This window comes from Aulostomus chinensis, chromosome 22 (genome assembly GCF_037954235.1).
Source record: "Aulostomus chinensis isolate RoL2024-O1b breed Wild chromosome 22, RoL_Achi_v1.0, whole genome shotgun sequence".
Classification (NCBI taxonomy): Eukaryota; Metazoa; Chordata; class Actinopteri; order Syngnathiformes; family Aulostomidae; genus Aulostomus; species Aulostomus chinensis.
In genome coordinates, this window is record NC_141341.1 from 4,587,509 (window position 1) to 4,603,401 (window position 15,893).

General features: G+C 43.6%; 2 protein-coding genes across 5 annotated transcripts in view; one reads left to right on the top strand and one right to left on the bottom strand.

The window, feature by feature from the left end:
• The window catches only part of LOC147240426 (uncharacterized), a 51,027-nt gene extending 38,805 nt beyond the window's left edge, over positions 1–12,222 (bottom strand). The window contains exons 1-10 of one of the 4 annotated variants that reach the window (XM_086193755.1): positions 11,826–12,222; positions 11,025–11,081; positions 10,693–10,753; positions 8,403–9,300; positions 8,165–8,247; positions 7,828–7,885; positions 7,383–7,457; positions 7,109–7,224; positions 3,651–3,797; positions 2,411–2,596 (exon numbers count right to left, since the gene is read on the bottom strand). The gene's annotated coding sequence lies outside the window, so the exon portion shown is untranslated. Of the gene's footprint in view, positions 1–2,012; positions 3,304–3,650; positions 3,798–7,108; positions 7,225–7,382; positions 7,458–7,827; positions 7,886–8,164; positions 8,248–8,402; positions 9,301–10,692; positions 10,754–11,024; positions 11,082–11,825 lie in introns of those variants that run through there. The other 3 variants (XR_015111281.1, XM_086193753.1, XM_086193752.1) reach the window with 3 other exon arrangements.
• On the top strand, positions 1,284–4,733 carry LOC147240429 (riboflavin transporter 2-like). The gene is made up of 4 exons (XM_086193758.1): positions 1,284–1,353; positions 2,372–3,393; positions 3,665–3,788; positions 3,882–4,733. Exons 2-4 carry the CDS (start codon positions 2,393–2,395, stop codon positions 4,089–4,091), a joined length of 1,335 nt encoding a protein of 444 aa, XP_086049884.1. The 5' UTR covers positions 1,284–1,353; positions 2,372–2,392; the 3' UTR covers positions 4,092–4,733.
• Positions 12,223–15,893: the final 3,671 nt, after the last annotated feature.

Below are 15,893 nucleotides of genomic sequence, written 5' to 3' on the forward strand. Positions count from 1 at the left end.
GTACTTGAAGTAACCATAGATGGCATTGGTCTTGCTGGCAGAACAGTTCTGGAACTGGACAAACTGACAAGTGACTAGGTCATCTCATGCATAAGTAAGAAAACGGTTTAAAATAACCTCTCCAAGTAAACATTTTTTATAGACATAAAGCATATCTCCATAGATATCGATATATGGAGATACGTTGAATGAGAACTTATTGTACTGTGGTTACAGACAAGATGTGTCAGGTTCTCTTGAGCTGTTTATCCCTCCAATGAACGAGACTAAGTGAAGAAAAGGGGTCTCCGTCAGTGTCGCCATCATTTTTTTCTCCCGATCTTTGATTTCACCGAGCCAATTTTTAAGATATTGAACTGATTTAGTGATTAATCACCCATTGCACGAACCTGATCAGTAATCAATTCTCTTTATCCACAACGAAGGTAAAGGATTTACATTTACAACACCAACAAAAAAGACCCCTCAGAAGTTCACACGTCATCCTCTCAGGAGAGGGATCAAGCTGCTCAGCTCATTGAAAAGAACAACAAATAATGTCATGGACAATTCTCTAATATTGTCCATGACATTTGATGAAAGGACAGCAGCTGACGCGAAAGGGAACATGACTGGCGTAACTTTCTTAAAGGCTGGATTGAGGTTTCGACAAGAGTCCAACTGCTAAAAGTACAAACCCTAACCATCAGAGTGTTCGTTTTTACGACATTTGTCACAAAAACCTCAGTTTATTCAGAGTCTCACGGATGAGTCGTGAATGCCGATCACCTCATCCCACTCGTGGCAGGGAGGCCCATCTATGCCTTTTCCAGAATGTCGCTTTGTTCATTAAAAATATTTGACGAATGACGCATCATGTCATCAACAGTTACATGACACAATGAATGGTTTGATTTGATTTGATTTTTTTGTTACAATGATTAAAAATCTCTGTGTTCTACAAATTTGCGCAGGAATTTCAGAGCTTTCCTTCCTCAAATTGTAGTGAGGCGACTGAGGGAACGCGCTGGTCATTTGCACCCTTGCTCCCATGATCCCCTTAAGCGGAATTACTGAATCCTGGAATGTTTTCCCTCATTCAGAAGTTGCCCGAAGGCTAAAATAAATAAACAAAATAAAAAAAACACGGCTGCAATCACAACATGTGATGCTTATTAATGATCCTCAGAGTCTGGAGAGACGCACAATGATCGGTTAACCAAACGTGTTTCATGGTTGGCTACATGTTCTCACTCCCACTCTCCCCAGGGAGGCTTCACTCCACAGGCGCGCACACATATACACACACACACACACACACTTAAACATAGCACAGCACAGGACTTTGGCTTCACACACTCCACCAGGAAGCATGTGAGTATCTGCGAGGATGCATCATCATACAACATTATTATTTCTTTTAACTCCTGCAAAAATACTAACATTTGAACAATGCTGTGAGGAGTTCATATTGTTTGCATGCTCGTGTGTTCAAAAGTTTCCTTTTTTTTTTTTTAAGAACTATTCTCGATTGATTCTCATAAAGTTGTGTCAAGAGAGGCAACAGGAAATTCTTGCGGGTTTTTTTTTTTTTTTCCCCTCTCCAGAGAACCTGCAGTCTCATGTGTACAAATACACATGAGACTGATCTTCTAGAAGTATTTTCTCATTCTTTTACCGATCAAAGGCTTCACAGCAAGCGGTTCATTTTTTAACTCAACAATGAGCTGGTCAGATGTTTCTGGAGGTTATGTAAGATATTTAGCTGTGCAGTCGGTGGTCATGTTTCCCTTGCTTGATATTTTAAACAGGGGTTAACCCACGCTATCCCGCAATCAACCCTGCTGCGTTTAATTTTTTTTTTTTTACTCAAATGAATCTGCTTATGCACAGCTAGCAAATGAGGAAAAATACAACGTATATCTTAAAAATAGTAAATATTAACCACACAGAATTTAATGCAGCACTTTTAACAACGGCTGCTGTTAAGACTTCTTCGTGGTTACACATTAATTTATGATGCCAAGGTTAATATTGACACTCTGTTTCCAAAGCTCTTTTTTTGTTGTGTTCAGGTGTGGATTAAGCAAAAAAAAAAAAAAAAAGCCTCTGGTCACAACGCGCTGGTGGAATTCCTCAAGAAAATGAGTTCTCACCCTGCTCAAGGTTGCAGTTTTTAAAAAAAAATTACACAAAAAAAAAGGCTTAGACATTGAAACAAATCGCTAAAACAATGAGTATGCAAGTGGTGAAGCTGATAAAATAGGTGATAAAATCCTGCCAGCGTAACAGGAGTGTGGTTCGAGAAGAAAGCGGGTGGAGGACTCAGGACTGCTAAATCACGTCTACGTGCATCGAGGTGATTTGAAAACCGTCTTTTGTTGTTGTCCAGTTCCAGAACCAAGCCTCCAACATGTCTCTCCTCACCCACCTGCTGGCGTGTCTCTTTGGTATGGGCTCCTGGGTGTCCATCAACGGCCTGTGGGTGGAGCTTCCCCTGATCGTCCCCCAGATTCCCGAGGGCTGGTACCTGCCTTCCTACCTCTCCATTCTCATCCAGATGGCAAACGTTGGCCCTCTCTTCGTCACTCTGATGCACCGTTTCCATCCAGGCGCCCTGAACGAGACCGCGGTCATATATGTCATCATCGCTCTCGGAACTGTGGCGAGTTTCCTGTTGGGTTTCTTCTGGAAGGAGACTGTTGTGGTGGCAGGTGTTCCCCGGAGCGTAGCTCTGCTTGTTCTTACGTTCTTCCTGGCTGCTGTTGACTGCACCTCCTCCGTCACCTTCCTACCCTTCATGATGCGTCTCAAGACTCAGTACCTCACCACCTACTACATTGGCGAGGGCGTGAGTGGCCTGCTGCCTGCTCTGGTGGCTTTGATCCAGGGTGTTGGGGTGGTTCATTGCGTAAACAGCACCCAGACCCAGAACACCACCAATAGCTCTGTGACCTTTGAACTCCAGGCCCAGTACCAACCAGCCAACTTCTCAGCAGAGGTGTTTTTCTTCTTCTTGAGCGCCATGATGCTGGTGTGCCTGTTGTCCTTCCTGCTGCTGAACTATCACCCTGCTGTGGCCAGGGAGAAGCCCAAAGGCCAATACACCAACGGAGTCAAAGAGAAATCTCAGAAAAACACGAAGTGTGTTGAGCAGAAGCCAATGATGGACCCGTACAGACCTGCAAACCAGAGGCGCAGGAGCAGTTTTGGCAGTGGTGCCTACAGCTGGACACAGGTGTTCTACATCTTCGTAATCCTGGCTTGGGTGAACGCTCTGACCAATGTGGTGCTTCCCTCGGTGCAGTCCTACTCGTGCCTGCCCTACGGGAACAACGCCTATCACCTCTCTGCCACCATGGCTGCTGTGTCCAACCCGCTCGCCTGCTTCATCGCAATGTTCTTACCAATCAGGTTGGTGAGCAGGTTGAGTGTAACAACCCTGGGTTCTCCATAGATTCAATCCTCATTTTTACTTTAAAAAAAAAAAGTTCTTCTTTCAGGTTTTAGGGCAGCACCATCTTGAAAATAGATTTGCTTTCTGAATCTCTCAAAAATGCCCCTCGTGTACTCATGCACAAGTCACTCGTACACTAATCACTAGTCATCCTTGAAAATGTCTTGAGTGTGGCAATACATCCTTTCTGCCAAATCAAGGGTTAAATAAGTACCTGTGATGTCACAGATCGCTGGTGCTGATGGGGGTGCTCACAGGGATCGGTAGTGGTGTTGGAGCTTTCATCATGGGCATGGCAGTGCTGAGTCCCTGTCCACTGCTGGTTCATGACACCTCAGGTGATGTCATCATGGTAAGTTCACTTGAAAAGAAAAAAAAAAAAAAGAATAATCTTTTTTATGTTCTCCAGACATCCAGTTTACACGGATGCGTTTGCTCTGCACAGGTGCTGGCCTGGATCATCTTCGTTCTCTCTCTCTCCTACGTGAAGGTGATCATTGGGGTGATCCTGCGTGACGAGGGCCACAGCGCCCTTGTGTGGTGTGGGGCGGTAGTGCAGTTAGGCTCCCTGCTGGGTGCTGTGACCATGTTTCCTGTGGTCAGTGTGTACAGTTTCTTCTCATCAGGTGACCCGTGCAACACCAAATGTCCTTAAAGGTTTTTAGAAGACAAACTACTGGTTTTCTGTAGAAAGGAACATTTCTATGGATCAAGGAATATGATATATAACCTTTTAGCTGATTGTTTTGTTATAACTTAGTCCAAGCGGTCATGTTCCTTTTATATGGAGTGAATTTATGATGAACGTGCTGATGTTTGGACCTCAAAAGCATCAATGTTGGGTATCTACCCTTCTGGCTCTCATTCCATCGCTGAAGCACAAACATTGGCGATGGAATCGACTTAATTATCAGTCTAGTAGGTCAGTTGAGGACCGACGTCAATTCAAGCCACAGTCAGGAGGGGGCTTGGGGAATTAAATAGGATTGTATATTTTTGTATTTTGCTTTTTTTTTTTATTGACTCATATGTCAATCAACTTTTGTGTTATTAAGTTCTTTCCTTTGCTCAAAGACGACTAATTAAGCTGCCCAGTTACCAGCAGTTCCCAACTCTGGTTGTACTGGCAGCTTCCAGGAGTGAATGTGATCAGGGGACGCCTCCAAAAGAGTATAGCACTCTCCGTGGGTAACCAAGTCACCCCTGAATAAAGAAAGGTTTAAATTACGTGTCCACGCCGTTTCATACAGCTGAATTTTCTGGATGTTTTTTGTGTTTGCGCTTTGATAATAAAATACAGGAGAAAAAAAAATCCCTGGGTATCCGATTTTGTTTGGTGTAAATAAATATATATATTATAAATTATATAAAATATATATTATAAATATATTATAAATGGAATCAGAAACTCAAATGTGAGCGTGCAAATCTTATTTCTGAACTTTTCATTTTGGTTTCTTCTTTTTTTGTTCTGAGCTGATATGAACAATTTCATTCAAAAAAAAAAAACTGTTGGATTGAACTTCATATATTTATTGACCATAAAAATAATATTTTAACATAAAAGTCTGAACGAATAGGTTTGGTGTCAAGGCTTTTTCTCATTTTAGGCATTCCCTCTAAGCCTCAATATATTTCCGATAAACAAATGATCTGTCGAATTGATATTAACTCATTGGCTGCCAACCATTTTCAGAACAGAGCCCCATACTGCCAGCATTTTTGAGCATTTTGACAGATTTTTCAAGAGCCACGCAATATTGTGTTCCATGGTTATGTTAACACCGAAACTACCAAAACAAGAGTAGGCTCTCTTCTTTCATCAGAAAATAGTTTGCTTCTACCCTTTTCAGTTCTTTAGTAATCAGTGGTAGAAGTTGGTTTCAAAAACACCTGTTTTAGACCCCCCAAAAAAGGAGAAAACAAGCTTTTTGTGAAAAGAAACATGTCAAGCGCAACAGTCTGACTAATATTTTTTTGCTTTAGTGACACCTCAAACATCTGAAAAGCTGTTTCCTTCTATAAAACAGAAAAAAACAACACTGCAAAAGGGTTTTTGATATAAAATAATTAATTTTCGAATACATAACCATGTAAATAGTTCATTCTGGTCAAAATTGTACATATACAGGACTGTATGCATGTATGCTCCCAGTTATAGCTTAGTGAATCTAGAGCGTGTGTGTGCGTTTCCATCCCAACACAAAATAGTTCAGTTTATTGTGGTAATCTGTAAAACACTCTCCTGCATGCAAGGGGACAAAACAGGACCTGCACCACATTGTGGTCTCGCTGCCCTTGCCCTGTGTGTGCAGACCCTACACCTTCTTGCAGGTCCTGGATGCCTGCTGGTCTTGGATGCCTGCTGGTGGGTGTCAGGTGTTTGAGTTTGTGTCTGCCTAGCTCTACGTTTAGCCTTGCTCTCCGGGTAAGTGTTGTACGGTGCTCCTGGAGTATGTCGGCCTTCCTCCTAGTCCCCACCCCCTCAGCCCCCACACCTGCACCTTTCTTTTCCCCCTTTGACATAGCCGGTCAGAAAACTGAGTCCAAAGAAAGTTTTCAGTTCTGGGACTGACACTGGTTTCCAAGCGGATCGACAATATGTTGAAGCAGCTTGTCAGTCAGGAAGAGCTCCAGGAATCTAGCTGGCAGGTCACAATCCAGCTCCGCGGCAGCGTTGCAGGGTCCAGGGGTTGCAGTGAAGGGGATCTTGTGAGGTTGCCAGTTGGCTTCATGCCAGCCAGAATCTTGCCCAGGACTTCTGCTTGATGAACGACCTATAAATTATAGAAATACATACATATATTTGTTACTGCGTTATGATGTGCAGAATATTTATAACTTTCTTCTTCGCACTGCCAACAGTCGTGGGAATGGGAGCTCCGCTGGATGCTTGATCTGTAAATTTAAAATTCCTTCCCATCAGTACTGGCAACAGATCTTACAGCAGGTTATATAAACTGGTGGGACAATGGCGTTCATGTGACATGGACGAAAGGAGGGGGGAAGGTGGGAGGCAGGAAGGAACACATCAAGTGATCAAAGCAATCAAAACAATATAAGTTAGCTCTTACCTCCCTCGTGTCCTCCTGGAGCATCTGGGGATGGAGCTTTGCTGCTCCCGGTTGATCCAGACGGCAAACCACGCACCCAACGACTCCAGATCAGTTTTCCCGAAATTTGTCTGACCTGGAACTCTCTGCTGAACCGGGCCGTGGTGAAACAAGCTGTGAGCGACTGTCTCCGCTTGGCCAGTGTTGATCTCCTTCCGTTCCCATGATCAGGACACTACTAGAACTACTGCGACTGCTGACAGAGAGTCTGTAGGACTTGCCTTTACTTCTCCACCTTATGTCTCGCTGGCAACGTGTTCTTCTCCCGTATCCATATATCTAGCTATATCGATCATTTTTCTTCTTCTTCTTCTCGTCTATGCTCATCTCCCATCCCAAGTGGCACTGCCAACTACAAGGCCAGTTTGTCAGTACATTCTTTGTTTGAGAAGCCTGATATTTACTGACGAGGTTTGTCAGACGGTTCCCCAGTTCCCTCCGTTGGAAAACATAATTGACCTCTGAAGATGTTTAAAGTGATGTCTACAGACATCATTGGCAGCCAATGAGTTAAAGGGAATGAAAGAGCAAGTAGCTAAAGGGGATCAGGGCAACAGACCTCACAGGTGGATGCTGGGAGGCAGAACATCCAACAGCAGCAGCAGCAAGAATGAAGAGCTCTGAGGGCCCAGGGTGGGCTGACTTGACTGTCTCCCCGTCACCCAGAGTAGCCAGCTGTGGTAGGAAAGGCCAGCAGTTAGTGTCCAGTAAACATTTGATTAGTTGTTGAATATGGTAACGTGGCCCATGAGGCAAACACTGACGCTTCTGCACAGGACAGACGAGTTACTGACAGTTTGATGGCCTTGGCAGGAAGTATCGCCGTATCTTACCACTTGTGCTGCCAGCGCCAGCCTCTACTGGAGTTCCAAGTTCTCTGCCTCGCTATCAGCGAGCCGCATGTCAATCTGCACAAACACAAGTAAACAATTAGATTACAACTCTGCCACTGTTAAACCCCTTTCTTTGACCTGATCACAGTTTTAACAAAAGTAAACTGTCCCAACAGCTGTGAAACCTTTTCACTTTGGTTTTGTCTTCAATTCGCTATTATTGCTACACAATGCAACATTTTTAATTATTATGAGATACTGTCATTACAGTAAACATTTAAGTGAAGTGCAGAGAAGTTATTGCAGCATACCTCCTCATCATATACCTTTTTGTGATACATCAAAATCAAATTTAACACTAAAACACACTCTTGGGCCTCAGAGATGGCGTCCAGGCTGTTGTGACCTTTATAAGGGGACACCAATGTTTGTGTGCTGCACAAACCTCAGTAAACTGACCAGCTCGCTCTTGTAAATACTGCCTGTGCTGGTTCCACTCTTTCCTGTAAGAAATAGAAACAAAATATGAATACAAAAACATTGTTTTACAACATGTTCAGTATTTCCAATGCATCTCGCTGAGGGTGTTCTGTCACAGAGGATAAAACCAGTTCAAGCATTTTTAAACTTGTTGCCTTCTCAGTAGTTTCAAATGCAACAGCAGATGAGCTTCAAAGTGCATTACTGTGCAATTACAAAGATTTTTAACCTGCAACTTTTTAGTTTTTCAGTCACAAATCACATTCCTCAGCTCCTAGTTTGGATCCCTCATCGCTTCTTACTTGATATCTGACAGTTTAGCATCCAAAATATGAGCCCGTTTCTGGTTCAGGTCCTTGAGGAATCCACGTCCCTGCGGTGCTGCCTACAGGAAAGTGCAGCAGAGTGGGGAAGTCAAGTGATGAACAGTCTCACATCCATGAGCAATGTTAAACTTTGATCATATCTATTATTCCATTCTCCTAAATATCTCTGCACAATTCTTGTCCACCATTCTCAGGGGCGGTGGCCTCAACTTACTTGTGCAACGTTGTCTCACACCAGTGATCCCGATAAGCGCATGTTGTGCATCTCCATGCAGATCTTGGTGTTCTCCTGTCGCAGCTGGACCAGCTCCCTGCCCAGCTGAACACGGTCCTCTTGGGATGCAGCCAGACAGTCCTGCAGTGGCTTCACTTCCTGCTGGCAGACTGACAGCTTCCTGTTGTGGCAGTTTAGCTACCTCATCTGCTTTGTCCTCGGCGATTTTCCGCTCAGCATTGGCTAGTCTGGAACGACAGTTAAAGAGAATACAATCTTGGCATAGCATTTAAATTACCACCAGACCTGTGAGCAGGTATGACATGGACTCAAGTCAAACCAAGCACCCAGTGGACATAATGCAAGTCAGACCTGCAGGAGCACAGGTGCCATGAAGAGTACAGCCTGAGTAACTCGTGCAGTTTTAAGACTATCGACGTTCTTTAAGCAATTTCTTATCATGAGGGTACATCGTTTATTCCTGCACATTTTCATTCATATAACTCCCAGTTAAGGCTGTAGTGCCACTTTAAAGTGACAGTTCACAAAATAAAAAAATCTGAGTGATTGTGAAAGGCTGTTGCAGGGAGCAACCCTGCTTTACATTTGTGGCTCCCAGCACACGCAGGCTTGGACCCCTCCCACCTGCTGTAAAGAGGCACCAACAGGTTTGAACAGACATGGCGTATCATTACATGGGCTGGCGCCGTTGCTCCTCCCTCTCAGCTGCCTGCTCTGATACAGACTTCTGTAGCTGCTGGTTTTTCTGTTTGTGGCAAAAAGAGACAAGGGATTCATTTGTGTGACAAACACACACCTTGAGGTTTAATCCAAGTCTAACTTTATTGTTACTTACCAATCCCAGATCCTGAATCACCTCTTGGAGGGTAGAAGAGTGCTGTTGGGACACGTTAGATATTGGGGGTTCATTTTGAAAAAATAAAAAATATATATGATGATTACATGTAGCTTTGGAAAACCCAGTCACCAAGTTCAAAGTCAATCAGACTTTTTTTTTTTAATAATGTAAATATACCAACTGCTTCTATTACAAACCACAAAGAGCGGAATCTCACTGATTCCAGTTTCTGATTGGCCTTTGGAGAGTGTGAGAGAGCTGCTCGGCCTGAGCCAGTTGCTGTGTTGAAGAAAAATACGGAGGTATCAACTGATACAAACAACTGCAATAATCCTAATTTGTGGCTCCATCTAGTGGTGAAGAGTGGAGGTGCTGGTTGTCCACATGGGAACACGAAACCTCCAGCTGCTCTATCTGATTGAGGAGGAGCACTTCATCAGCTTTGGTCTGCCGGTAAACGTCTGTCAGGGCCTCCTCCATTGTAGTTTCATATGACTCATAAAACCATAAAATGATACACACGATGGGAAATGTCTCCACGTTGGATATGAGACGAACTGGTCCAGGACATATTTAACCCTGCACAGGCCAGTTACAAGATGCATGAAAAGCAGAATGACTACATCAAAGTCTCACCTCCCTGTAAACTAGCGAGCAAGTTCTTATTCAGAATTTAAATAAGCTGTTCCAAATGTATCAACCAAGCTGCCGTGGTTATTAAAAGGGTGGTCCTGTGTAGCACCCCAGCGCTGGAGTGAATAACTCAGTCTATAACATTGTTTGAGGGTTGGGACCATGGGTGATGTGATGTCACAAAACATCAGACATCCAATTGTGTCATTACATGCCCCAGCCCTTTGTCCAGTGCAGTGCCCCTAGGAGTCTCTGATTTGTATCTCTGTCAATCTGACTGTCATCTCAGATCCTCTCAAACCCCCTTAGATCCACTCATACCCACTTAGATCCCCTTAACCCCCCCCCCGATCCCTTTAAACCCCTGATGGACCCCCTCACATCCCCTCTAACCCCCCTTAGACTCTCTTAGACTTTAATCTCAGTACTGCGCTTCCTGGAGGCCCCAGTCACACACACACAGATCTGGACCCAGATCAGTTGAACAGTTGTAATCCAGTCAGAGACATAAGAGTGTAGTTCAATTGTTGGATGATGCTGGATGGATGCAAACCTCACGATACAGCAGGAGTTCACATTCAAGTGAGCTGATTTTTTTTCTCCTCCAGCTTGAAACAGCTTCCCTTCTGACTCCCAAAATAAAACAACATCAATAATAAACAGTCACTCACTTCTGTAACTTTTTAAAACTGAGCCAAGTCTGAGTGATTAATATAGGTTAGCGCAGGCAGGCTTGGACCCCTGCTAACCGCTGGGAAGAGGTGCTAACACGTTTGAACAGACATGGTGTATCATTACATGAGCAGGCGCTGTAGCTCCTCCCTCTCAGCTGCCTGCTCTGGTAGGGCTGCTGGTTTTCCTGTGTGTGGCAAAAGAGACAAGGGATTCATTTGTGTGACAAACAAACACCTCAAGCTTTAACCCAGACCTAACATTGTCCTAAAAAGTGTGTGAGTGAGTAAGTGAGTGAGTGAATGAGAGAGAGACAGAGAGAACTTACTAAGTATCAGAGTGATGGAGCAACTGTTTCACTTTCCCACATTAAACGTTTGTGCAGAAGGACATAGCAATTAACTCTGGGGGCTGATTGAGAGGAAGTCACTCAACACGCTTCAATTACTGTTATTTACCAATTCCAGTTTGCATCTTGTCTCTTGGAGTGTGTGTTGGGACTGAGCCAGCTGATCCTGTGGAGAAGAGAACAGATATTCAAAAAGAGGGAGCTGCTTCTGAGAGCCACATGTTTCCATCAAGAATCAACTGATGCAAAAAAACAACAACAATAATAATCCTAAATTTTTGCTCCATCAAGAAGTGAAGGGTGGAGGTTCTGGCTGTCAATGCTTCGCCATTGAAGACTATTTTCCAGCAGACACAGCTGTTTACATCAGTCCTCTTGTGTTGGGCCTGCCTGTCTTCCCTTACCTGCTCCAATTCTCTTGATTTTTTTTCTTGGTTTTTGTTTTTGTTTGCATCATGTCCTGATTCTGTCTGGTTTTTCTTTGTTTTGTTGGTGTTTTATTTTGGAAACCGACTGGATTCACGAAGTCTTGTTTTTTTCTATTTTTTATAATTTTTCCTCATTACTTTTCAACATGTTTGAATTTCCGAGGAGCTTCCGGCAGCCGAAGGCTTTCAAGTTCTTTTGTTTTGATTAAAAAAAATACATACATTAGTCAGTAGTGTAAATAACTGTTTATTCTTTATTGTTATAATTATAAATTATATATTCATATAATTTAAAATAACATTTGGTTCTGTCCAGTTATAAACCAGGTGAGGAGGTCGTTAGTCTCAGGTAGCAACGTTGCTAACGCTACGTCGTTAAATGTCCGTGAAGTACGTTGTCAGTCCTGACTTCGTGAAATGTGCAATAAGTTTCAAGTTTTGCCGTTAAAAAATAGAAATGAATTTCAAATTAAACGCCTTACCTGAGTACTGGAAGCACAGTTTCCCGGGAGACGTTTGAGCAACAATCGATGCCTGCGTCCGAAATGCCATACTTTCACCTTATTGAGAATGCAAAAACTGTATGTGACATTTTTAGCGCGTCGTCAACATTCGTATGTACTCAATAGTAAGCGCTATCCATTCTTATTCCGGACAAATTTCTTACTATGGATTGATGGACACTAGCCAAGCTAAAATTTCCCACAATGCAACGCGGCGGTGTAACGCGCCAAAACGGTGCTTGGTAACAACCCAGCAATAGGAAGCAGGGACGTCCGAATTCATGCGTACCGTTGAGATTTACTCGAAACTTTGTCGGATTTAAGTATACTTTTTGAGTACATGACGGTTTTGGTATGACATTTCGAAAGCAGGGAATCAGTATCGACGAAGAGGGATCCTCACCTGACCCGGAAGTGAACCGACGGCCGCCATTTCAAGAGCTGTTGAACTCTCGCGGGCGTTCGTCTGAGGCGTTCTGGCGCTTGCTGTGCTAACACGTTTAGCATCAGATATGCAAACTGTCTTATGTTTTACACCCTTTTGAATTATCAAACATGAACCACATTCTGTTCATCAGCAATTGAAATAGATATTTAAATTACCCCCCCCCCCCAAGAAAAAAAATTATATGCTACAACAACATGTTCTTAATCACAATCTAAAAGTTCCCAGCTGAATTTGCAGCAGCAGCAGGGACACATTTAGGGCTGCACGGTTGTGCAGTGGTCAGCACTGTGGCCTCACAGCAAGAATGTTCTGGGTTCGAGTCTCGGCTCGGGTGTGGGATCTTTCTGTGTGGAGTCTCCATGTTCTCCCCGTGCCTGCGTGGGTTCTCTCCGGGTACTCTGGCTTCCTCCCACAGTCCAAAGACATGCAATTTGGGGACTAGGCTGATTGGATTCTCTAAATTGATTGTAGGTATGAATGTGAGAGTGAATGGTTGTTCGTCTCTGTATGTTGGCCCTGTGATGGACTGGCGACCTGTCCAGGGTGAACCCCGCCTCTCGCCCGTTGATGCTGGGATAGGCTCCAGCCCCCCCGCGACCCTTACTCATAAGCAATAAGCGGAAGACGACGATGGAGGGACACATTTAGAACTTTAGCAGCCTCTCTTCTTCTTAACATGACATCATCAGATAAACAACACTACTGCTGTGCTGTCATGCCCCACATAACACGCACATATCAATATGTAGTATATACACTTATATACTTTATCGGACCAGATGAGTTGATTTAATTCTCAAATCTTGACATTTCTACTCTTTATTTTCTCACAATTGTATTTATTTTGACTCAATTCTTGAAAGTTTGTGAATGGTTTCTACAAGATATATGGATGTTGTCAGCTTAACCAGAAGAAGAGCAATATTTTTCCCTCTTGAAGCATGTCAATATTTTCCCCCGTGTAGAGAGGTAAAAAACTGGATGCACAATACTTGCAACAGATAAAAAAGACATGCACAGTGGTGTGACAAGACACATATATACAGAGTCATTAGTGAACATGAAGCGTTGCAGTGTAGTTACTGGGATGTAAAAAAACAAAGTGAGGGTGGACGTGGCACAGACGGTCTTAAAAGCTCGTCTCTTGATGGGATGCAGGACGTCTCTCCCCGGGCCCACCTGCCTCAGCGTCCTCGCTATGCTGAAGGTGCAGGTCAACATCAGCCAAGCCGCGCACACCATCACGCAAAAAGGGAGGTCTCTTAACCCGTCCTGTGAGGAACTGTTGTCCTCCCCCACACACACCTTTGCAAAAGCGAATGTGACGGAGAAGAACCACACAGCACCGGCGCAAACCTCCCTGCACCTGTACTTCTTCAGCAAAGGATAGGACATGGGGTGAATCACCGCCACGTAGCGCTCCAGGCAGATAAAACACAAACTCATGGGGCCTCCCATTTGTGCAAACACAAACAAAAACACAAGGACGTCATGCTGAAGAGGTGACAGTAAAAACATGAAAATGAAATGCACAATGGACAGTAAGTACTGGCAGTTGTGGAAGAGAGCCAGGTTACAGTTCAGGATGTCTACGGTCTTCCCGGAGGTGAAGATGACCCACAGAAGCATCACGATCACCGGCTGCCCCACGAGAAAGTCGAGGAAGTCGGAGATGGAGAGGGCCACGAGGTGGGCGGGTGTAGTCGCGCAGATCTGGATCTCACCCTGGCTGTGCAACACGTTGCTGGAAATATTCACCATCCTTATAGAGCTGAAAGACACAAAACTGCCCGAGAAACATTAACACTGAATTTACATGATCCCAGTTGTGCGATCAAACTTTTTCTGGTATAAAATGACGTCTTGAAAGAGTTTTAAGGGTATGATCAAGAACTTTTCTTTGACTAAAGTGAAGAGAAAAGAAGTTTTGGTTCTTGGAAAAAAAAAAAAATCAAAGTCATTTAAGCTAAAGAGACAGGAGAGGCATTTTGTTTTGTTCTTGTTTGTGTTTTTAGACTTTTGGGGGACTGAATTCCATCACAAGCGCAGAAACTCAATGAACTATTATTGTAGCACTTAAGTGTGGGTTTCCACACACCACATGTTTCACCGGAGTTAAACTAATTCGTCAATTTATAACAAAGTATACAAGACCAATACATTTCAAATACATCCACTGAATCTACAAAGACTTTTTTTTTTTTGAAGAGAAGTGAAAATAGGAACAACAACAAAGTGTAAAACCTTGACTTACCTTTAGACCCTCCCTGCATGTACCGAATCATTTGTTCGTTCTGTTTTCTGGTGCTGGCGGTGTTCATATTACTAACATTTATTTGATGCGCGCTGACTCATGAGCTAAATTAAAAAGATTTAACACGATACTAAAAAAAAAAAAAAAAAAAAAGCCAGTGTGGTCAAGATTGAGAAATACATAAAATAATTCAAAATAGGTACTGGACTCTAGACGTCTATTTGAAAAGAACAAAAAAAAAGTAATTACTCTTAGTTTGTTTTTGTTTTTTTATTATTATTCTGAATAGCACTGGTGGTGCTCCGTACATTTTAAATAATGATCTTGTTCTAAATAAACTTTGATTCGCACGTCATCCCTCAACTTCACAGTTCTCACGTGATTTCAGCGCTTACCAGGTGTGCTCAGCTGCTGCTGCTGCCGCTGCCGCTCAGGTGTGGCCAGAGAATGAGCTGCTGACTCAACCACTGACAGGAGACGGATGGCACTTCATTTCCCTGAGAGACGGACAGCAGGTGCAAAGCAGCCAAGGACCAAAAAAAAAAAAAAAACGACGGTCAAACGCCTGACTGTCATAACAGCGGAGCTCCAGCGCCAGCGGAGGTCAGGCTGCAGCAGGAGCAGCTGCGCCAACAAAAGCCTCCCTGAGAGTCACTGTACATTTAAAGCAATGCAGGAATCCTGCAGACCGCATGGTGTCAGTGTAACTTCAGAGAGCCGTCAGAGGAGAGCAGCACGCTCGTGGTTACGTAACAGAAACCAGACTGAAGATTGAGCTTGGAATTGTTTTACAGTGTCGGAATTATTGTGAGATCGATAGATCTATTTGAGAGAGAGAGAGAGAGACAGAGAGAGAGAGAGACAGAGAGAGAGAGAGAGAGAGACAGAGAGAGAGATTCTAAACTCACACAGATCTCTAGTGAAAGAGTCAACCATCATGATGCGGGGAAGGTGGACACGCAGGCATCGTTGATGGATGGGAGGTTAATGGATGTGGGATTGATTCCTGCTTTGGCGCTTGAGCTCACGGCTCCAGAGGAGCATTCATGAAAAAAAAAAAAAAAGTGGGTTCAGAAAAAGCCTCCACGCGTACGGGGGTGATTTCAGATCTTGAAATTTGTCACAGGGTGTGTTTTTGATGTACTTCCCTATCGGTTGAATCATCTCCTCTGTCCTGATTTTTTTTTTTCCTGCACTATGTGACAGTCGCTTTGAGTAAATACACGGATATATTGAACTTTTTTTTAATTATGTAACGTTTCTTCAGGAGCTTCAGGAAAACATGACACCGGTTTGTGTTATGTCATTGATGCAAAGTAGTTTCCATATCTGACTTTAGCTCGCT